This window comes from Anguilla anguilla, chromosome 6 (assembly GCF_013347855.1).
Source record: "Anguilla anguilla isolate fAngAng1 chromosome 6, fAngAng1.pri, whole genome shotgun sequence".
NCBI classification, from domain to species: domain Eukaryota; kingdom Metazoa; phylum Chordata; class Actinopteri; order Anguilliformes; family Anguillidae; genus Anguilla; species Anguilla anguilla.
This window is the reverse complement of record NC_049206.1, coordinates 53823462-53846265: the sequence shown is the minus strand read 5'-3', so window position 1 is coordinate 53846265 and position 22804 is coordinate 53823462. Positions and strand designations below refer to the sequence as shown.

The 22804-nt window shown below is 48.6% G+C and overlaps 2 protein-coding genes across 3 annotated transcripts in view; both read left to right on the top strand.

Moving 5' to 3' along the window:
* galnt14 (UDP-N-acetyl-alpha-D-galactosamine:polypeptide N-acetylgalactosaminyltransferase 14 (GalNAc-T14)) overlaps positions 1–12570 on the top strand; it is a 74953-nt gene extending 62383 nt beyond the window's left edge. The window contains exons 11-15 of one of the 2 annotated variants that reach the window (XM_035423281.1): positions 1229–1321; positions 1724–1807; positions 3174–3318; positions 9438–9557; positions 11637–12570. In XM_035423281.1, the coding sequence (XP_035279172.1) occupies positions 1229–1321; positions 1724–1807; positions 3174–3318; positions 9438–9557; positions 11637–11795 (601 nt within the window). In that variant the 3' untranslated portion in view covers positions 11796–12570. The other variant, XM_035423282.1, reaches the window with a different exon arrangement.
* Positions 12571–14722: 2152 nt separating this feature from the next.
* Positions 14723–22183, top strand: angel2 (angel homolog 2 (Drosophila)). Its single transcript, XM_035420172.1, is given in 10 exon segments — positions 14723–14927; positions 15379–15863; positions 16098–16312; positions 16947–17016; positions 17746–17918; positions 17920–18195; positions 18465–18582; positions 18807–18861; positions 19953–20119; positions 20410–22183. Coding segments are annotated over 10 exon segments (1758 nt in total). The 5' UTR covers positions 14723–14880; the 3' UTR covers positions 20562–22183.
* The last annotated feature ends 621 nt before the right edge of the window (positions 22184–22804 follow it).

Below are 22804 nucleotides of genomic sequence, written 5' to 3'. Positions count from 1 at the left end.
TTCGCCGGGCGTGGCGCTGGCGTAGGTTTGTGCGCGTAGTGGCGTATCGCGGTGTGTCGTGGCGCTTCGCGGCAGAGTCGGAGGTGCAGTGAGCCGTCGCGCGCTTCAAAGGAACGCCGGTCGGCAGGGAGGCCGGGAGAAACTTTGTTCCCGCCTCTGCGAGCATCGGGGGGGGTATGAGGAGGAAAATTAGCCTAATTAGCTTTCCAGGGCCAAGCAGAAGGCGAACGGAGGCACGCGCGTGCCCCTCGATGCGTTTAACAGGATCTGTGCGTCTCTCCCGGGGGAGAGTAGGGGGCTACGCGGCTAACTGTCTGAGAGGCTTCTGCATCCGGGGGGGGGGGGAGAATAAAGAAATAAAGCAGGTTATTATGTGTGCGAATATTATTTACTCCCCCCCCCTGCAACCTGGCGTCACATTAAACGTGGCACCTATTCATTTGTATCCAGGCTAATGGAACGCTGCTTTTTTTTTAAAAGCCTTTATGAAAACCTGCACAGCAGAGCAAGGGCCTTCAGAAGGCTTGTTGTGCGTAAACACTGGCCTGAGTGGGCGAGGGGGGGGGTGGATGGGGGTTATTTCGGCACAGCAGTTGCGTCTCAGTCGAGAAAATGCGACTCCAGCCCTGGGAGCACAAGGGGAGGTGGGGAGGCGCACATGAGTTCCCCTCGTAGGCAAAGCGTAATTCTGTAAGGAAGTGAAACTGGAGCCCGTTTTTTTTTCTTTTTTCGAATTACCGAAATGGAATTTGAAGTGCTTCCTGGACCTCGGAGCCTTAGTTACCTCTCCTATCGTAAATAGTGGTAGCGGAGCTGGTTTAAGGGCACGTGTGTACGCGTGTCGAGTCTCGGCGGGTGACCACGGGTAAGGCCATGTTTGTGAGCACGCTGCAGCTCAGTACATGATGTTCAGAGCCTTGGGACTGAAAACTCGGGCTGCTTGCACACACACTTCTGTATCAGTAGAGGAAAGGTTGCGCCAGGGCTTTGGAAATAGCTTTTATTGTAACCTTTTTTTTTTGTTTTTTCCATTTCATAATTTCAGCCAAACAAATTGTAACATTTAAAGGCTGTTAAGTATGGATGTGAGACATTAACAAAGTCACAGCTTGGGAAGCCATTTTCATCCACACAGGTGCAGAGCTCCACAGACCACAGGTCCACAGACTCACCCGAACCAGGAAACGAAGGCCAGGCCTCTCCCTCATTGCTGTTCGTTCTCTTTCAGGAACACCAGGCGGACGGCGGAGGTGTGGATGGACGAGTTCAAGCTCTTCTACTACTCGGCTCGACCGGCCGCCCGGGGAAAGCCTTACGGCGAGTGAGTGACGTGTTCTCTCCGACTCTCTACGCGACGCCTCTGAATTTCAACCTTAGACGGAGAGCGTGGCGAAATGACACTCGGCGCGGCGGAGGCAGTGTCGCCCGCCGCTGATTACCGAACGTAATTAGCGAGCGTGACATGAAAGAGCGGGGGAACCAGCCGAGGGTGCGGGGGCTCCAACCGACGCGGCCAGATAGTTCCGGAAAAAAAAAGAAAGAAAGCGCTTCTCTGCCTGGCGTGGAATACCAATGACCGCTGCCGTGGTTTGTCTTGATTGTTATTTTTTTTTTCTCCTTTTCCCTCCGCTGTCTGTTGTATGATAAGAGGTGGACCGGGTTATGGAAGTGGCTGTTCCCTCACTCTGCTCGCCCTCCCTCCCCTCCCCCCTGTTTTTATCAGCGTTCACGGAAGAGAGGAGCTACGCAGGAGCCTGAACTGCAAATCCTTCAAGTGGTATCTAGACAACGTCTACCCCGAGCTGAAGTGAGGACCCCCCCGCTGCACCACACACGCTTTCCGTTTACGAAGCGTTCAGAATAACTCCTTTCATCTTTTTTCGCCGTTTTTTTATTTATATTTTATATATTTTTGTCGTTTCACTTCACACTCACACTGGCCGGGTCGGTCGATGGCTCAATAGATCTCCCAGAATTCCCTGCGAAATTGTGGCCGCTTGGTGAAATTGGTTCATCCATAACGGCGGTCTGATTGGCGTCGTATGAACGTCGTCCTTTCTTTTTTTTCTTTGTGTCTGGGGGGACGGTCCCCCCCCCCCCGGTGTGTGTTTGCGTGCACAGCTTGACCCAGCCGTAGCGCGGGAGCGGAGTCTGTTGACTGCGGAATCATCAGCATGCTGATAGAAAATGAAAAATGGCTTTGTGCTTTGGAGAGAGGGTGGGTGGGGGGGTGCCTGATGAATTTGCCCCCCCCCCCCCCCCCCCCCGGTTCCGGGACCCTCTCTGCTGAGTAAGTGAATGAGCGGGGCGCACTGGCAGCTCCCTCATTATTTACACAGAGTTTTCCTCTCTCTCCCCGGCGGGGCGGTGCGCGGGGCGTCCCGCTGATGGATGCGTCCGCCCCGGAGCGCGATTCATAACGCCGCGTTTTAATACGCGCCGTAATTCAGCGCCGCCGCTATCTGACAAAACATTAGGGGCCGGACGGCGGGACGATGTGACACCCGCGCGCCGCCGCCCGCTAAGCGCTTTGTCCCCTCTCCGCGCGCGGCGTTGGCGGCTTTATGAGTCCGTCAGGATGATGAGCGGAAAAGCTGCGCCCGTCGTTTTTTAAAAGACGCCGCCTCCCGCAGCCCGTCGTGACGCGAGCCGTATCCTGCTACGCTCGCGACTATGTCAGCGCCGCCTGTGGCCTTCGCCCACGCAGGGCAGCGTGTGATTGGTCGTAACGTGGTCCTCGGAAGGTTGGTATAAGTCAGCTGGGTTGTCATTGTCTGATCGCACTAGATCGACTAACCCGGCCAATCGGGTGCCTGCACCAGCTGTGCACCCCGGCCAATTGGGTGCCTGCACCAGCTGCACCTCGGCCAATTGGGTGCCTGCACCAACTGCACCCCGGCCAATTGGGTGCCTGCACCAGCTGCACATGAAGTGCACTCCTCTAAAATGTCTGCAACCTTCACTGGTGCACTGCAGTGTGGAGAGAAGCAAGAGCTAGCAGCAGGCAGTGACGAGATGGGCCTAGAAATGTGATTGGCCATTGAAAATCTGGAGAAAAGAAAAAAAAAACTAATACAACTTTTATTGTAAAGTTAATAAATATTCAGTTTAATGAATGCTGTACCTCTGCCTAGCAGAGTGTGAATATTTTATAGCACTCCTCTTTCTCCCAGAATTCCTGATGATTCCGACATCAAGACGGGCGTAATCCGACAGAGGCAGAACTGCCTGGAGTCTCGTAAGGTGGAGGGGCAGGACCTGCCTGTGCTGACTCTGGGACCCTGCATGGGCACCAAGGCGGTGCCTGCCTTTAACCAGGTACTGCACAGCACACGCACGCGCAAACACGCATGAACACATACACGCATACACACACGCACACATGCATGCACAAACACATGCACACATATACACACACACACACACACAAAGGCATAAGTACAAAGGGAGAAACACATACACTCACACACACACACACAGTTTGTGTACAGGTGCGACCATGGCCCTCTGAAGTCTATTATGAAGAAAATGCATTACCCACAGATATGAAAACACATTTGGAACTCAAGATGTCTTATGAGGCAGTAAGAGCCTGAAGAAGGTAAGCAGCTGTGCATGTATGTTATCTGGATGATGTAAAGTGCTCGCCTGCGTAACATCATCCCATCCTGTTCATAATAAGATCAGTGATCTGCCACGGCAAACGCTGAACAGGCACTCAGGAGTGAGCGAACGCTCTCAGGAGTGAGTGAGTGCTCTCAGGAGTGAGCGAACGCTCTCAGGAGTGAGTGAGTGAGCGCTCTCAGGAGTGAGCGAGCGCTCTCAGGAGTGAGCGAGCGCTCTCAGGAGTGAGCGAGCGCTCTCAGGAGTGAGCGACGCGGTTCGCCTCCGCCCCTTGGCATGTCACGCTCCGAGTCTTGCCCGGGCGGAGTTTCCACGGGAGCCGACGGTTTTTCCGACAGGCCCGCCGCCCGCCCGCCCGTCCGCCGCCGCCGCCGCCGTCACGCTCCGCCCGGCAAAACAGCTGATTCCCCGCCGTCAGTGTCGCCGGCGGGGCCCAGACGTGCTGCGGCGCGGCGTGCCAGACGAACGCACGATCGCTAGTTCTGCAGATAAGCGCATTTTCCGGAGCGCTGTCTGTCATGTCAGCCGCCTTGTCGAGCCTTCCGTTCCGTTCCAGGGCCCCCCCCCCTCCCCCGCGCGCTGGGCTATCACGCTCCGCCCGCGGGCCCCGCGCTGATCTCCCCGCTCGCCTAGTGAAATGTAACATCCCCGCGACGTGGAGAAGAAAGGCCTTGTTCCTCCGCTCCAGCCCGGGACCTGCGCTCCACCTGCTGACGGGTAATTAGCCGATGCAAATGAGACACTGGTGAAACGGAAGGGCGATGACAGAGGCAGCGAGAGGTTCAGACGGCCAGGCTTGTTTGTCACAGTGTTACCATGGGAATTAATTCACCAAGCAACCTAATTAGGACACCTTTTTTTTTTTTTCTTTTTCTGAAAGATGAAATGGAAAAAAATTTAATTGGGCATGATAATTTAATAAGATGCCGTGGTCTTGTTTTCTGTTCTCCACGTTTGCTGATGAAAATGAGAACACTGTGTCATCTGCAGGAATGACCTGGACCCTGTGAAGTCTGTGGTAGGAAGGAAAAGGGTGACCGACAGATAACACATCCTTTTGAAGCATTTATGGCACCTACCACAAAATCGACTGCAGCGATGATATCACTTTAAACGTTTGCTTATCCAATGGAAAACAAATAGCACATACAGTGTTTTATGAGGTTAAGAGTCTTCAGCAGGTCCGAAGATGAGACGACACATTTGTTCATATATTATGTGGATGATGTCGTCTAGGGGCAGCACAGTGGTGCAGTGAATAGCCACAGTTGCCTCACTGTAAGAGTTTGAATCCCAGCCAGGGGCCTTTCTGAGTTTGCATGTATTCCCTGTGTCCATGTGGGTTTCTTCCGGGCACTCCAGTTTCCTCCGACAGTCCAAAGACATGCACGTAGGCTAATTGGAGACTCTAGCTGATCTGTCCAGGGTGTGTTCCTGCCTATCACCCAATGTCAGTTGGGATAGGCTCCAGCGCCTTCCTATCCCAATGCCCCATCCCCCGGCCCACCCCCCCCCCCCCCGCCCCAAACCTCCGCCTACTGCCCTGACCGGGAAAAGGCAGTTTAGGAAATGGATGGATGGATAATGAAATCTAGTCCAGCGTCTGAGTGGCACCAACTGAACTTACAGACTGTAGAGGAATGCATCGGCTGAATCCCAAACAGCATGCCCGCCCGCCCACCCCAGCCGAGGGCGTAGAGTAAAGTTCGGAATGTACTTTCGGAATGTAGTTCATCTCACCCACTCTCTCTCTCTCTCTCTCTCTCGGCTGTCTGCTGGAGAGGCGGCGCTGCTCTAAGTGGTCATTTGCAAGATATTTACCCCGCGCTCTAACTACCACCCTTCCCAAAGCCACTTTTACTGGCAGTGGCTTAGATGGGAGGAAAAAAGACACAAAGGAAAGGGCTGTCTCCATATACTTAGGAAACAAAACATGTTTTGTTGTTTGTTGCAGTTTGTTTTCCTGAATGGATATGACAGAATGAGAGAATATGTGGAGGATCGTACTGTTGCTCGCAGTGTTATTGCTATTATGGCTAATACTGACAGAAATAAAGACATTGTTCTGCGATGAGTAGTACTGGTAGCTTATAATGGCTTAAACAGCATTGTTAGTATTTGCTAAGCAAACTGCATAATATCCTGCATCTTTGTATATTACTGGATGTTTGTGTATATTACTGGATGTACCCTAGTGTACTAAATAACGTAACATTCATGTTGGTACAGATGAGAGACTAAATACCATAACATTCATGCTGGTACAGATAAGAACTGTGAATTTCTTCATTTAAAATTTTACTTTGAGAGCCTGAAATCAGGAAGATAAAAAAAAAAATCCAAAAGCTAAAAGTAAAACAGATTTCACTATGCTTACCACTGATAAAACTTGTTTCTGAGGAAGGGTCACAGCTGCTGTTTGATTGAAATGAAATGATGATTGACACCTGTTTGTTTTCGATGTTGCAACAAAGACCAGGGCTGCCGGGTAAAATTATATTTTTATATCATTCCTGGGTACAGTACAGTAATATTTACACAAGTTAAATGGGACCAATGGGCCCCTCCCCCCTCCAGGGCCCAGGACAGCACACCCGATTGATGCCCCCCCCCCCTCCCACCCCCACCCCTGACGGGGACCCTGATGAAGACACCCCCGGGTTAGTGGGCGGAGCAGAAGGTCTGCTGACCGAGTCGGATCTATAAGAGCATTCGAGAGGCGTGACTGTCCTCCGTGCTGCGTTCGGCCTCACTCGCAGACCAGAGCTTGGCACTGTCGGTGAACGGCTGCAGCCGGGAACACAGCTGGGCAGACCCACATTAAATTAATATATCCCTGCCCCCGCTGGCAGTCGTAAAGCAGGGCTATAATCTGGGCCTAATTATATTGACCGCGGGCCGCGTTTCCCCTTTCAGAGCAGAGATATGCTAACGCCCTCCCGCTCGTTGACCTTCTAATGCGCCCCGCTGCGCCGCGGCCCACCCGCCGCGTATCCCACGATCCCGCCGCGTCTCATTAACGGGGCCCGCTCGGTCTGAACGCCCACGCCGCCGGCTCGCCGCGGCCTCTTGAGCCCCCCCCCCGCCACCGAGGCCCGGGGCGGCGGACGAGCCGACGCGTCTCCAGCGGCCCGTTTCGCCGAGCCTTTCCCCCTCTTTTTCTTCCCGGGCGAGGCGAGGCGAGGCGAGAGAGCGCGCGATGAGCTGAACGCCTACGTAACCGTGGCGCCTCGAGAGAGCGGCGAGCCCCCCCCCCGCGCGCGCCGGCCGACCTGGCGACCCGCGGACGTGCGTCGTCGCGTGCGCTCCGTTCTCAGGAGCGCGGATCTCCGAGCGAACGCCAGGCAGATGAGGCGCTGAATTAATTACGAATGCGCCGCGGTGTATCGCGTTCCCGCTGCGGTATCGAGTCCCGTCCTGACGGTTTTTTTTTACGTTTCTAGAATGTTCTTTCCTGCACTTTTTTTTTTTTCCCCTCTCCTGGGGTTTCAGAAAGTTTTTAATACTTAAAGTAAAGTATCTTTGAAAAGAGTGTGAATATTGCATCGCTGGCAGACAGGAGCTCCTGCGCGCTGACTGTAAATCCCCGGCTGACCCGGCTCCGCGCAGACTTTCGGTCACCTGACCGTCAGGAGAATGTGTCGGAAAGCAGCGGGCTGAACGCACCTGAGATAAGAGCCCCGCTGACCCACATACGGAAACGCTGCCCTCCTTTTCCCGAGCCGTTTCCAGGACGCATTTAAATATTTGATGCCTGCCCGGCGCTCGGCGACGGCTGAAGCCGTAAATCGCTGTAGAAAATGTGATGCGGAAATGAAGTCTCCCTCTCCGCGAACAGGACCAGAACTGAGGCGGGAGGGGACGGATTTTGAGCGCCGTAATCACAGAGCCGCAGCGCCAGACGCTCGCTGCGTGGGCCACGGCAATATAAAGCAACCCCCGGGTCCGGTAGACGCAGTTGCCATGGGTGCACTCCCACTGTTTGACCTTGCTGACAGCTAAAAGCCTGGGTGCAGGAGAAGGGAAGGATCTCATTACTGCTTCGGGTCCAGGAGATGCCTGCCTAATTGCTTTCAATTACGTTCAAGTTATCATCTGCGTGTCTGCTTATGGCCTCCGGTGTCCTTGGCTGTCCGCACATTTCTAATGGGAAGTTGCACCAGGCAGGGATTTATTGTTCAAAAGGTAATTATATGAATAAATGTTTCGAGAAGCGGAATACGTTAATAGATAGGTGTTACAGATGTATATTTAAATGTATGGGTGCGTGTACATTGCGTACATAATGCGTATAATAATATATGTTATCAGGGAAAGCTTACTGCTTTACTGTGATTTAATGCTTGTGCATAGCCATGGAAACATTAGTCTCAGAATCTCATAGGAATATCGGGCTTTCCACAAAACCATTTATTCCTTTAGAAAATATATCACGGTGTCTTCACAATAGACTTTCTGCCTTATATTGTAGTGTTAAACACTACACTGTGGCTTAATATATGTAAGTAATTGGATCCTTGTGGATCCAATCAACATAATAAATCCTGTGTGCAAGCCAATTATCCCAGTTCTTTCGAACTAAGGCACAAAAATGCTGCACACACAGGGCTTGGTGCTGACCACAGTAGTCTTACTTGCATGACTTGTTTTGACTTGTTTATTGCATTATGGCCCCTCCCAAAGAAGTTACCCATTTCCCTACTGGCATGTTCTCTAGAAAAGGATGCCCAATTCAATGACTCAATGACAAAAAACATGTATCTAGACTATTTTTAATTTATTTGGATGCTTTGGCCCTCTTTCTCCCAATCTGGAACGCCCCGTCGTTCTCAGAAGCGTGCTATTTTTACCGAGCCGGGGTGGCGCGGACGAGCACATGCTCTCCGCCTAAGGCGGTGCGATGCCAAAGCGCCGCTTCTTTTCGTGCCGCGGTCCGCGAAACGGGGGCTCGGAGCGCGACAGGCTGGCTGTGGGCGCGCCGCTCGGCCCGGCGTGGGCCGCCGGCGCCCGAGCGTGACGAGACGCGGCTGACGAAGTCCCGGCTGGCCGAGATGCTCCCTGCGCGGGCGAGGTGGCGCCCTGCGCGGCTGCCAGTCACTGGCACACAGTGCAGATTCCATAGCAGAACCCGTCCGCAACACACGAGAACAGGGCCTTAGCGGGGTGAGCCACCCAGCAGCCCTGCCATCTATGTGGTACATACGTACGTATGTGATGAAGGAATGTGCCCACTGTTTTTCTTCTCAGGAGCATGGCACAGAGATGCATAGATATATACAATATTATGGTCCTCAGAAGCACATGTACACACACTATGTAGTCACAGTCCACGGAGTACTCAAGTGTGTTATATTCCTGAAGAATCGATCTACACTCATAGACGGACACAGTGTACAGTGGAGTGTGTTAACGGTGTGTAACAACCCTTAGGAGTGGCTCTACACTCTTAGTGGCAGTGTACAGTTAGTCTTTTATTACTGCAATGTTCCTCAGGAATGTGTGTAGGCTCATAGATTGTCACATTGCACAGCAGGTGTTTTAACACTGGGTAATGTCCCTCAGGATTGGATCTACAGTCACAGGCACAGTGCAGTGCAGTGCCCTGACTCTGTCTAATACCCCCCAGGAGTGGCTGTACACCCACAGAGTGCACAGTGCAGTGCGCTAACTCTCAATAATACCCCCCAGGAGTGGCTGTACACCCACAGAGTGCACAGTGCAGTGCGCTAACTCTCAATAATACTCCCCAGGAGTAGCTGTACACCCACAGAGTGCATAGTGCAGTGTGCTAACTCTATAATCCCCCCCTCCAGGAGTGGCTGTACACCCACGGGCAGCAGATCCGGCAGCAGCAGCACTGCCTCTCCCTGGCCACCACCTTCCCGGCCTCCCAGGTCCTGCTCGTGCCCTGCAACATCGGCGACGGGAAACAGGTGAGGAAGGGGCTCCGCGAAAACCGCGACCGCGCCGCTCTGCTCCGCGCCGCGCGCTAACGCCCGCCGCACCCCAGAGGCACAGACCCAGAAAGACGCTTCTGACAACCCATAAATCAAGTTTCACTTACAGCCTCTGATTGCCTGCCCGAGAAATCCCCTCCACCCCCTCCACCCCCCCAAGATCGTTCCTGCAAGCTCTCTGTCCTCTGGCTTCTGCAGGCAGCTGCTACTGCATTTTCCCACTGCCTCTCTCTCTCTCTCTCTGGCCACACACCTATATATGCAATTTGCTGTACGTTTCAGAACGCAAACGAGAGGTAGCAGAAGGCTGCCACGACTTTCAAGGAAGCCGGTTAACGTAGGGGGTTTGTTTATTTTTAAAAACTGGAATAAATTGAACCGTCTGCTGGCGCAATCCATCAGCGTGTGTGTGGGAGTGTTTATGCATTAGGCATGACTGTGTTTTGGAGGAGAAAAAAAGGAGGCTTGATTGTCTGCTGGTATGTTTCAGCCGGGAAAACAAGAGGCGAGCGAGAGAAAGTTAAATTAAAGGTAATGAGATGTCTCTAACCTTCTTAAGTTGTCTGTTTACATCGGCAGAACCTGGAGGCTCGCACATATGCGAGTCGACAAATTGCAGGTTTGTGTTTGGTGGCGTTGGCCTTCAGGGCTTACCTTGAGGATAAATCTGGGCCATTTAATCGTATATCGCTGCCGAAAGGACATATTTATCATTTCGCCGTTTTCAAAACCATCTTCGAATCGATCGGTTAGCTTGGAGGTGGAGGGCTCCGTTTAACCTTTTCTGAATTGCAGATGAGCTTTCTCTCGCCGGCGCTGCCAGGAACACTATCTCAGCGGTCGAATTTAAACAGTTCCTGCTTGCTTACTGTGGGCTCGGTTCTCACACAGCCGTGGATTCTTCAGGTGCATCTCCCCTGCTGGAAAAAAAGCTCTCCCCGTAGCAGTGTGCTCTCTCCAGCTCACAGAGGGAAACTGGAAACTGTACAGCGATAGCTAATTAGAGCTACATTTATATGATCCCTCAGGCGGTGTCTGAATTCAAGGTAGAGCCCGAGAGCGTGTCTCAATATAATTTGCGATTCAACAGCCAGTAACAAGAATGACTTTGAGGCCCTCCAAGCCCTGAATACTAATTAATTTCGCTCTAACTATTTTCTTTTTCAATTAGAGAAGCGATCTCCCACTGCTATGAATGTGTCATGGCAATCTGAAGGGATTTTCTTTGATCAGGGACAAAAGCGGAGCGTTGGTTTCTATTCAGTTACTTCTAAAAAATATGCATAAACTAAACCGGTGAACGGTGATTTTGTTTTTTTTGTGCATTACATAATCTATTTGGAGTTATTCCAAGACAGAGGCACAAGGTAGATATTGCAGATAAGATGAATCGGTTTAAGATTTTCTGTAGTGAGAGAGTAAAAATGTGTGGAGAATAACAACTGCTGAAGCAACTGCAGCTCTAGATGATTTTAAAAATGTCATTTCTATTTGTATTTTTAACGTGATACATTTAGCATTAAAAATCGAGATCTTAAGACCCAGACAATGTACGAATTTGATTTACCTGTAAACCCACGACCCAGTTTATACACAGTGCACAAATGTGTGAATATGTGAGGTAACAGAGACACCTAGTGGTTGCATTAGGGGTGACAATGATGGCATAAATCCATAGGCCGTGTTACTACACCATACATTACCTTCAGTAGCTTGTGTGTACAATATGCAATGCCCTCAAAGCTTACTAACTAGACCCCAGCTAAGACAAAATGTTCTCACAATGTTACTGGAATGTTCTGTCGGTGTTATAACATTGCCACTACATTGCTGTAACATTGGGAGAATGTCTTGTGTCAGCCGGGGAGAGCCTGCCAACTGAAGCACTCCTTCCTTGGATAACACTATACATTAGTATACATCCACTTACACACCGCCCTGCAGAAAACAGCACATTGGCCATAAGGCACACAAAACACCAAAAACCAGTTGAGCAAAACTGCCCCAGTTGGCACCCGGGTAATTCTGCGCACCTGTTTGTGGTTCGCTCCCCAGAAATGGCAGAAGTCCGGGACCCACATCGAGCACCTGGCCTCCCACTACTGCCTGGACAGCGAGATGGCGCTGGACGGGATCGAGAGCAGCAAGATGCTCGTCATAAGCCCCTGCGAACTGTCCGCCTACACTCAGAGATGGGAGGTGCCCTTCTCGTGATCGCAGGCGGTCGACGAACGCCACCGCGGTCAGACGCGCGCGCGCGCAAGGGGCGGGACCAAAAGACACTCTCCTGGCTTCAGAACTCTGCTGGTGGAGACTCGGAGGCCAGGGAAGCAGTGGACAAGACACCAAAGATGGCCGACACGCGGGGGGGGGGGGATACCTCCTCCTTCACTCTGTCAGTGACAGAGATTTCTAACTATTTTAAGAGTGTGATTTGGATACTTGAGAGATTCCTCTTTTACTACGATTACAATCAACATTGTAATTAGCGGGACTGAAGTCTCGTGTCATGTCACAGGACAGGAAGACACGGGAGATTTCGTGTTTCATTGCAGTGGTCACTGAAGCCTTATAAGTCTTATAATCTGTTGCGGCATTAATTACCAGCAAGAGGAAGAATTAATGCTGCCTCAGTCCTGTAGTGGATGTCAACCATAATGTGAAAAGCCATTAAACAAGTGGCTCATTATGGTGGGTTAAAGAACTGACATGCATTTTAGGTTTGAAATTTACATTGAACTCAGTCAGGGGGGGAATATTTAATTGGCTTACAGGACATCAAACAGGCTTGGCCATGTGCCTGAATGCTTATCATGATTGTGATTCTTTTTTCTTTCTTTTTTTTAAAACGAGGACTTGTGACACGTGCATTAACTCGCTTTCTACTGGCTCCTGAATACCATGAAGATTACAGACTTTCCATGGCGATGTTGATCCACTGCAGATGGATGTGTTGGTTACAGAAATTAAAATTAAAGTATGAAAAAAAGTGTTTGTCTGCTAATATATTTGAACTTGTATACCTTCTTAATGTATATATCAATTCAATAATAATATGTTTCTAGCTCCCCTGGAAGTTGCCAAAGGAAATTCAGTGAGAAATGGGAAAAATTGCCATATTGGTAAATAGGTGTTCCATACATTTAAATAATCCATCACACCAACATACAATTAATTATAATACCACTATACTAACAAAAAATAAAGCCAAAGACAACTAAAGAAATTAATAGCTAAGATATAATCAATGTAGGATGTAAACCAGAGAAATGGGGAAGCAAGATGACTGGGATTGATGAGATAATTAAACGATTAATGGCTGCACTAGTGACTGTAAAGATCTAGACATTAATGAGGCAGAATTGCATTTTACACAAATTACATTTTACGTTCATTTGACCAGTAAGTTCATATGAGGTTTGTATCTTTTGAGTTTCTTCTGTATTGCCTTCGACATTGTATAGCATATGCAAAGAAACCTGCAGGTTTCAGTAAGGCTAAATGGTCTGTTCACAATTGACATTATGCTACTCTGCTTATTGGTCTAATCCATGGTTACCAGTTGTCATCATAAAACAGGAACTGCAGCTGATTACAACGGATTATTTCAACTATTTGGAAAAGATCTTAGTCACTTTGTCCACAGAAATTGACCAGGCTAAAGAGCCACACCCTATAACCAGCATTTGTTTTTCTTCATTCTTCAGCTTCTTAAACATTCTTACATTGTGGAACCCATACCATTTACATTAAAGTTATTATTGTTATTATTATTATTTGTGAATCCTTCAAAAAGTCCCCCCCCCCCGTCCCCCCCCCCCCCCCACCTTATATTACTATCGCCTTGTTAATTACAGTAATATTAATGCTGGTTTTGCTTTTTTCTCAATTTCTTCAGTACTAAATGAATTTGACATGTTTGTTAATAAGCCTTTAATAAGACTGCAGTATGGCACACTTTTCTCTTAGTGTCACAATCACCATGACAATGTAGACTTTTTAATAACTGCAGAATTTCACATTCTTTATGTCCAACATTCAGAAAATGTATGCGATCTTATATATATATAAAGCGCTTTGGATAAAGGTGCTATATAAATGCAGTCCATTTACCATCTTATTGGGTTTCTCCTGTTAGTGGTCCTGGGCTCTGGTGGCGTATTAACCTTCAGCCTAATAAGTTTCTAACCGATCACTGTCATCATTTGAAGTCATCCAGAAATCTGCTCCTGCAGTCATTGTGCATTTACCAAACAGTAAATGGGCTGTAGGCCTACACTGTTTTCATGCCCTTCAAAATAACAAACCCTGGAGGTGAATGTCCATAAACTGTCATAATTCATGGCGATACCGATACCTTGCCATTGATCTTATAAAATGCACAGCTAAAGTAAATAACGTCTGAGAGTTCAACTTAGGTATAAAAAGCCAAATGATTTCACCCCTGAATTGAAGTACCCTGCGGCTGAGACTGCGACATCTTGCATAGCGGCTATTCTGGCGTCGAACGCAGTAAAATTACACAGAACCTGTAATACCGGCTACTGGTCCACATTCGCTGGAGGGACGCTGTGAAGCCGACTGAATGCATTCTGTGATTTGATGCTAAAGACAAAACTACATTCGTGAGAGAACGCTATTAATTTGGAAGAGCTGCACATTAAAGTAACCGCTACTCTACCTGCTTGCTTCTGTAACTCTATCCTGTCAAGTAGAAGAATCATACGCAGGTACGTATCTAACAACCGAACTAGTTAACGGCGAATGCAACTATTTAAATGCAGACAGACGTTACCATGTTACCTACAAAAACTGCCTACCTTGTATCCATGACTGTCCGTACAACTAGCTGGCTTGCCTCAATCGCTGCTATGTAGCTAACTTAGGTAACGTGTTAGCTTGCCTGCTAGCTTTCCAGTAATCTGATTTGATATTGAAAGTACGGCTTGTTACCAAATAGTTCGTTTAACTGGGGATTGCGTGGCTAAGACATCTGAAACCACGTCAGACCCCGTAAATAGCGTCCTTTAATCTATTTGGAAATGCCGTTTGTAAAGTTTGGGATGGACACCAGTAAAGACTACAATTCCCATTAGCTACTATATTTGGAAACTAACAAATCCTGAGTGTGTGACGTCATATTTACAGGACTCATAAGGCCTGTAGGACTGGGTACGCGGACGATATAATTTTGGGAATCTGTTATTTTTCTATTAAAATTTGTTGCTATCAGAAATTGGAGCATCACAAAAGTAAAATTGGAGCCAAAGAGGTTATCTTTTTATGCTGGTTTTCATACATGTACCGAAGCCCCAACTCCAATTATGAATATCCATGTACACCCCAGTAAGTAGCCAATGGGCTGTTTTGATATTTTGAGTTCGTTCGTTCAATATGCACAACTGACTACGTTGCCAGTTTCTTTCCCGCTGATTTATTATGTATTATTCGCTTGCAAATTGTATTGTTTGAAGCTGCTTATGCTACCATCTGTAGTTGCCTGCACTACTTACGGCAGTATAAATTAGCCAGCGACCGAGACTGGAGACAATACAGCACTTAACATCGGCGCTTCAAATAAATCTTGTGGGAACGTTTTAACAAATAATGTTCAGGTGTAGGGGCAAACGACTTGGGACATCTGCAGACTGCAGTATTCTCCGGTCTCCTTTCTGCAGCTGTTTTAAAGCTTGCGAACGTGATGTTTAAGAGATGCAAACAATAACGTTCGTTCGGTGACTTTCTCCAGCACTGACTTCACATTTGGGGACTTACTCGCAACCTGTTTTCCTCACAGCCTCCCCATGTTTACTCGGCACCTGAACGTCTTGGGCTCCGGCTGGTCTCCCTCCGCACAGGCATCACTGGGGTGGTGGCGGACTCCGTACCCGTTCAATCCCTCATGGTGGATGGGGCACCCCCCCTGGCCTCGGCAGTTTCACCACAACAGGAACTTGCTGGTAAACCCAGGCGCTCGAGATATCGGAACTTGGGGACGAAGCACCTCAGGTTTGGCGACAGACCACCCCAGGTTCTTATTCACTGGTTTTCAAAGGGCCTTACATCTTTCCCACGGAATCATGGATAATGCAAAAACTGATCCTCCGCACAAGAGGAGGAGAAGCCCAGATGACGAGAGGGCCGGGCAGAAGCCACGAAGTTCACCCAGTCATTTTCCCTGTCACGAGAGGCAAGCACGAGAGAGCCCAAATAGCGCGATTCCAAATGACCCTTCTGCGTGGAAAATTCAGACAAGTCCTCCGAAGAGAAGACCGCCCACAGGTAATTATGCGGTCAAGTTTTGCTTACATTAGTTCATTTTTTATTTAGCAGGGACCATGCACAATTAAGATAAAATTGCTGCAGTAGTGTAGTGTTCACCAGATTTCAGTAGGGATGGAAATGGAGATAGAGGAATGCAGTGTTTTGAGACCCAGACAATATGATTCATCCTGCGTGTTTTCATATAGACAGTGTGTCCAAATGCTAACTGTATACCTCTTTGTCTTTTTGCAGAAATAAAGAGACAGTGGGAGGATTTTTCTCACCTTTATAAGCGCAGATCAAAGTCAGATCCGCCCTTTGACTTTTCTGTGATGTCGTACAACATCTTGTCTCAGCAGCTCCTCCAGGAAAACGCTTATTTGTACAAACACTGCCCTTCATCTGTACTTGACTGGAGCCACCGCTTCCCCAATATACTGAAGGAACTTGAGCTGCATAATGCAGATGTAAGTGAAACGGTCATTTATGTAATTCCCACAGGGATATGCTTGCCGCTGTGTATATGGTATTGAACCCGACTTTGGTGAGTTAACTAGGCCAGAAAAACTACAGTGAAGATCATCCCCAGTCCCATCAGTACATTCCTTCTACTCTGTGCTTAACACAGGTGCTGGAGAGCTGTCTGTTTTCTTCTTGATTTGTAAAATGCATTTCTCCCTCTCTTGGTCTTGAGTTACTGTTGTGCTACCGGCTCCCTTTGCTAAAAACACTGTTCAGTGCACTGCTGTAGTCACCCACCAGCCAGTGACTATTTCACGCCCTACAGGCTACCCAGCACTGCAGACAGCCTGACGTTTAGCCAGAGAAAAGGTGTATCTTTTACCGACAACTGGCAAATACTGTATCGTTGCCTTCAGTTTAAGCCGGGGTTTGCAAACACAAAGGCCTTTCCGCACAATCTTTCTCCGAACAACTTTAGTTCTATTCTTTCAAACTTGGTCATTTGTATATATACAATATATATCTGTTAATGATGAGTTAAACGCTGGGTGTCATCGATCTTCTACATCACTAAACTTCAAAACCGGATGTTCTTTTGTACTTGATTTTCTCGTGTCCTGTAAAACCTTTTCTCCTTAGATATTGTGTCTACAAGAAGTGCAAGAGGACCACTATCAAAAACAGCTCAAACCCAGTCTAGAGTCTTTAGGTATTGAAGCTATTTTTTTCCTCCTTTTTTCTAGTTGCCAAAAGCTCCATGGATACAAAACAAATTATAAAGAAATAATTAATATTTTGGTGTGCTTTGTGTACTACATATTAAAGTAGTAAATCTGAATTGCGTTTGCCACTTGGGTAATTATACCTTTTAATGTAGTTATTTGAATGGTGCAGCAACCTCTAGACAAGGAGAAGGGATGGTAGTATGTGCAGGTTTTTGTTTCTATTAATTTCTATTAATTACCCTGGCTCATTTTGCTAATGAACTGTATGCACCAACAGCAGTTCACTCACTAATTATACCACAGTAAAATTGTTTATAGGAACACAAGAAAAGTCTTCAGCTGTCATTCATGAGCTTGCCAAGAAATGTGGGTAAAATGGCCGATTATGTGAGTAATTGGGCTGATTAAATAATTAAGAGCAGAATGTGCTTGAAATCCAGAAACCGATAAGGCCTACCACCTGATACAGGTGGACACAATTGATCCTTAGGTCTGTGGTTTTCAGGAAATGTCATGTTCCCACTAGGGGGCGCACTAGGCTAAAGTTTTTTGTCTTGTGATGCTTAGAAATAACCAAATTATTTTATTCATTAGCTGATAATGTATTCCTTATTACCTGTAATCACGCAGTAGCACAGTGTTTCGTACAGCGTTGTAATATTTGAGATTCACCGTGTTCCCTGGGTCCCGCCCGTCCCCTTCTCTTCTCACAGGGTACCATTGTGAGTACAAGAGGCGCACGGGCTGGAAATCGGACGGCTGTGCGGTGAGCTTCAAGCGGGACCGCTTCTCCTTGGTGTCTGGGCACCCCGTGGAGTACTTCCGGCGGGACGTCCCCACCCTGGACCGGGACAACGTGGGCCTGGTGCTCCTGCTGCGCCCGCTCGGCCCTCCCGGCCCCCGCGGCTCCCGCGCCCCCCCCCGGTCCGGGGCAGGTCCTGTGCGTGGCCAACACGCACCTCCTGTACAACCCGCGGCGGGGGGACATCAAGCTGGCCCAGCTGGCCGTGCTGCTGGCGGAGATCACCCGCGTGTCCCGTCTGGAGGGCGGCGGCGCCTGCCCCGTTGTCCTCTGCGGGGATTTCAACTCCGTGCCCGGGTCCCCCCTCTACAGCTTCATCCGGGACAGCTGGCTGGAGTACGAGGGCATCCCCATCGGGATGGTGAGGGCCCTGTGCTTCCCCCCCAAAATAATACACCCATCTGCCAGGGACCCTCATGACTGACACCACACTTTCTGCAGGGACAGGGGAAATGCTAATGGACACATTCATCCAGCAGTTATAGGGGCTGGTCCTAGTGTCTGTGGTGTCATGTGAAAGGCAAGCTTAGTTCCTGAAAGAATGAATGAATTATGGGAACGGGAGGGTTATTCCTAATGCCCTTTGACACTGGGGGTGAGCACTGCTTTGGTTTTGGTTTTTGATTACAGGTGTCCGGTCAGGAGGAGAGCCACAGAGTGCAGCGTCTCCTCCCCGTGCCCATTTGGCCCCGGAGCGTGGGCATCAGCCAGCACTGCCAGTACGAGAGCCAGCCCGGGACGGATGCAGGTAACCTGCCACTCCATGCCGATGCCAGCACACCCCGCCAGCGTTTATGTAGCGCCTTTTGCCGTTGCAAAGCACTGTATATCGAGGTGGAACGCCCTAGCCTGGAGCACCAGACCATGTGGCACCGCAGCAGGCCGAGTAGCTCAGCCTGGTGAAAACCAGGCTAGAGAAGCTCTCCTTAACTTCCATCAGTGTGAAGTCTGTTCTTCTGCCTTCTTCCACAGAGGCTGAGGGAGAGGCCTCCTGTCTCACAGAGGGAACAGACGCCCCACACAACGAGTAAGTTGTACGGGATATAAGGGGTGTAACCGAAGCTATGGAGTCAATGTGTTTTTAGAGGTTGCTGGGTGACACTGGTATTAACCATCCGGTGGTGGGGCAGGTTTTTTTTTTTGTTGTTTGTTTTTGTTATTGTTTTTTTCAGTGTCCAGAGGTTTTCTGTGAGATGAGGATCTTCGACTCAAATCCTGGAGGGCTGCTGTGTCTGCTGGTTTTTGATGTGTTCCTGCCACTTAATTACTTAATTTAAGTAATTGGCTAAAGAGTGTGCACTCCTTGCCTGAATTAGCTGCTGATTGAAAGGAAATCATGAAAAGCAGCAGAGGCTGCAGCCCTCCAGATCTGGAGTTTGAGACCCCTGCTGTAGGAGGTCTTGTTTATAAACCCGCTTGATGGCTCGGCGCTAACGCTTCTGGACGAGGTTATGAAGGCGCGCGGTCACCGGACTGCTAACGGTTTGGCGTCTGCAGCGGGATGGACGAGAACGCTCCGCCCCCCTCTCGTTGCCCTGTCTGCTCTGCAAGCCCCTCCCATGCAACAGGGCGGCGCCTCCTCAGCTGCCCCGAGGCGTAGGGGTGTCGCCGAATGTCAGCCATTTCCCTTCCCTGTCTCCTCATCGCCCTTAGAGAGCCATCGACCGTAGGAAGGTCACTAGTTCTATGCAAACGCTTTCATTTGCAAACCCTTCACGACTGAGTGCTGCCTGCTTCTGTAGGGAGAAGTATGAGTCTTCTAAGGGCATGTACATCACCTGGTTATTTTGCTGGGCTAAGTAGACATTAATACAAGAACAAAATGAATGCAGTGCAGGATGTAGAATGAAGGGGTATCTAGAATGAGAGTGGACCATAAAGGAGCGCTCCTGCTTGAGTTCAGCGCGATGTGCTGTTTTGCGAATTAAGTTGGAATTAAGTTTGAAGCTGCTGTGTGAATGCAGAGAAGGGATTTATATTTTATCCCAGGATAGTTTCTTAAGGCTCCACATCCCGGGTGTGAAGAGGTCACGTTTGCCTGCACTCTCCTGTGGGAGCGGGGTGTAAAGATGGCCGCCGTGCCGGGACTGAGCTCTGAGCGCTGTGCCCGTCTCTCAGGGCTCACAGGCCCAGCATCGCCCACGGCCTCAGGCTCACCTCGGCCTACGCCCACCGCCTGACGGAGGGCGGGAGGCCCGAGGTCACCACCTGCCACTCCAGGACCGCCATCACCGTGGACTACATCTTCTACTCCGCGGCGCGGGGGGACACGGTGGCACAGCCAGGTAAGCGGCACGCTATCGCTAACGCTAACGCAGGTGGCCGATAGACTGGGACGAATCTGCAGGAGCTCTTTCTGCGAATGAGCTAGATCGACCGCGCTTCAATCAATAAGCCTTTTCTATAGCGATTAAGTTGCACTTACACGGTTCCATAGCTGCTTATTATTAGACGGTGTGTGCGTGCGTACTGCGGGGCTGGAAGCTTGCCGATACGGGCCCTGCAGGGCGTGGAGTGGGTGATTATCGAGAGCGAGAGTTTCGCTGAGGTGACCTTGGTGCGGTCTGTCTCCCAGAATGCAGTGCGGCTCCCGAGCAGGGGCTGCAGCTCCTGGCCAGGCTGGCGCTGGTGGACAAGAGGGACCTGTGGACAGCCAACGGCCTGCCCAACGAGCGCAACTCGTCCGACCACCTCCCCCTACTCACACGCTTCCGCCTCTGCCCCTGACTCCACCCCCGGCCTCGCCTGGCCCCGCCTCCGCCCCTGACCCCGCCCCCGGCCTGGCCTGGCCCCGCCTCCTCAGCCAAAAACAGCAGCAGTCACACCAGCACAAACAAACTCATACAGGCCTTGCTTACTGTGTCTCTGTGCTGGAAAAACAGGGACGTGGTTTATTTTATTTTACAGTTGGACTGACAGAAGGAAACAGGAGAAAAATGGACTGCTGTGTCAGTCAGGAAAAATGGAATGAAAACATTCACTTACTGTAATAGGACTTGTGCGTCACGTTGAATGCACATTGTGGGAAGAGTTGCGTTGAGATGTATACAACTGGAGTGCTACGTTCACACTGGCCAGTTGTGCATCTATGAGGACAGATTCATAGGGATGTTTAATTAGTGCCAGCATTGTGTGTAGATATTGCTTTGGTTTGCTTCTGGCTTTAAAAAAAAAAAAAAAAAAAAAAGAAAAACATATTTCTTGCATTGTATTTTATTTGGTTTACATGTTTACCTGTGTAGGTTTTATTTTTATTCTCATGAAATACTTGAACATGCAGTCATGCGGATGATCTGAGATTTTAAAGGTTTTATAAATTTATTTGTTTACTGATGTTGGCATTATGGCGGGCAGGAAGGATTTATCACATGATTCATGTTGTGGTGTCTCCTAGCAACATGTATATTAAATGATTTGAAAAGATGCCTGATGGAAACCCGATTTTATTAAAGTATTTATTATAAAATGAAAAGGTTTTTTTTCCCCTCCATCTCCCACTGCTAAGCAGGAGAATAATTTTTTTTGCTTTGTTAGATGACAAAATCTTCGTATTGAATAGGGAACAGAATCAATTTAAAACCAGTATACCGAATCATTATTGTCTTGAAGATTTGATGCAGGTTTCACCACTTTATGTAAGATCAGTCTTGCTGCTTTTGTTTACCGGTTGAATTGCCAGTCATTAAATTGCAGAGAACCAAGGATTCGGACAGTCCTTGAAGCAAAACAGCGTTTGAACTGGATTTAATGTTTCCCATGATGCTGAGGGAACACATCTTATCTGGTGCAAAAATCTAGTATGTATTCAGGGTACAGAACAGACCAAGCATGAAGAACCCATAGTTCAGTGCAGAAAAAATATTTTTAAAAAAACAAGAAAAAATCTCATTAAGTATACCTGTGCGTTTAGGTGAAGAATGAGCCTTCGTCAGGTTCTTGACAGGCAATTTCTCCCCAGCATGCTTGAATGTTTTTGTTATTGCCTGAAATTTATGCGGATCAAGCCCGTATAAGCCCGAAGCTCGCCGGCATCACTTAGCAGACTACACATTTTTAACTCCACCCTTGGGCCTATGGGAAATGTAGTTCCGTACATCGCCCAGTGCCATTTAAGCTGGAAACTAGCAGATCTTATGGGCGTTTGCCGAACCACATAATTGCTACATTGGTTTGTTCTCTCTCTTCTGCCTTTACGCCATGCAAACCTAGGTAGCCTAGCTCATACCGCGTAAACATCATGGAGGGCTGGACCTAAAGTACGGGGTGAGATTTCTGCCAAAAAAATTAAATACATTTGTTTTCAATCTGTACAACTTTGGGGGATTCCTACACAATCTATGCTTCAGATTTTTAAAAATAATAATAATCAAGATGCACACACCCACAGTTCCTGTAAAAAAAGTTGGATGTTTCATTTTCATATGTAATATTTTAATTTATTTAAGTACTCCTGTTTTATTGATTCTCCTATGTTTTTGGTTTCTCACAAATACACGGTTGGTATGAAGCACAATTCAATGGTATGATCTCTAGTCAGCTGTGCCGTTGGGGTAGTCTGAAGCTGTGGTTCAGCATGTCCACGGCATATTTCGTTTAATATCCATTCATTGATATTTTACCTGAATTTCTCTGCCAAGTGTTTGCTTTTGTAGCACTGTGTGCTTCTCAGTTGTGTGGGCAACCGTTCAGAGGTATTTTGATTGTCATTATTAGGTGGATACGCTATATATTTAGCCGACAACCTGCTGCTTTGTAATTAATCTGACATGAATGAACTGTTTGAGGATTTTGCTGAAAGTGCCAGTTGCTTTGTGACCAGCATATTTTATCCTCTGGACACACCGAGACTTGATTTCAGAGAGAGAGAGGGATGTGAAAAAAACCAGGTGGGTTTTACCCAGAATTCCAAGTGGTTTCACAGATGAGAAATGAGGGATTAGTTGAGTAAATCTGCTCTTTCACTGCCTGTA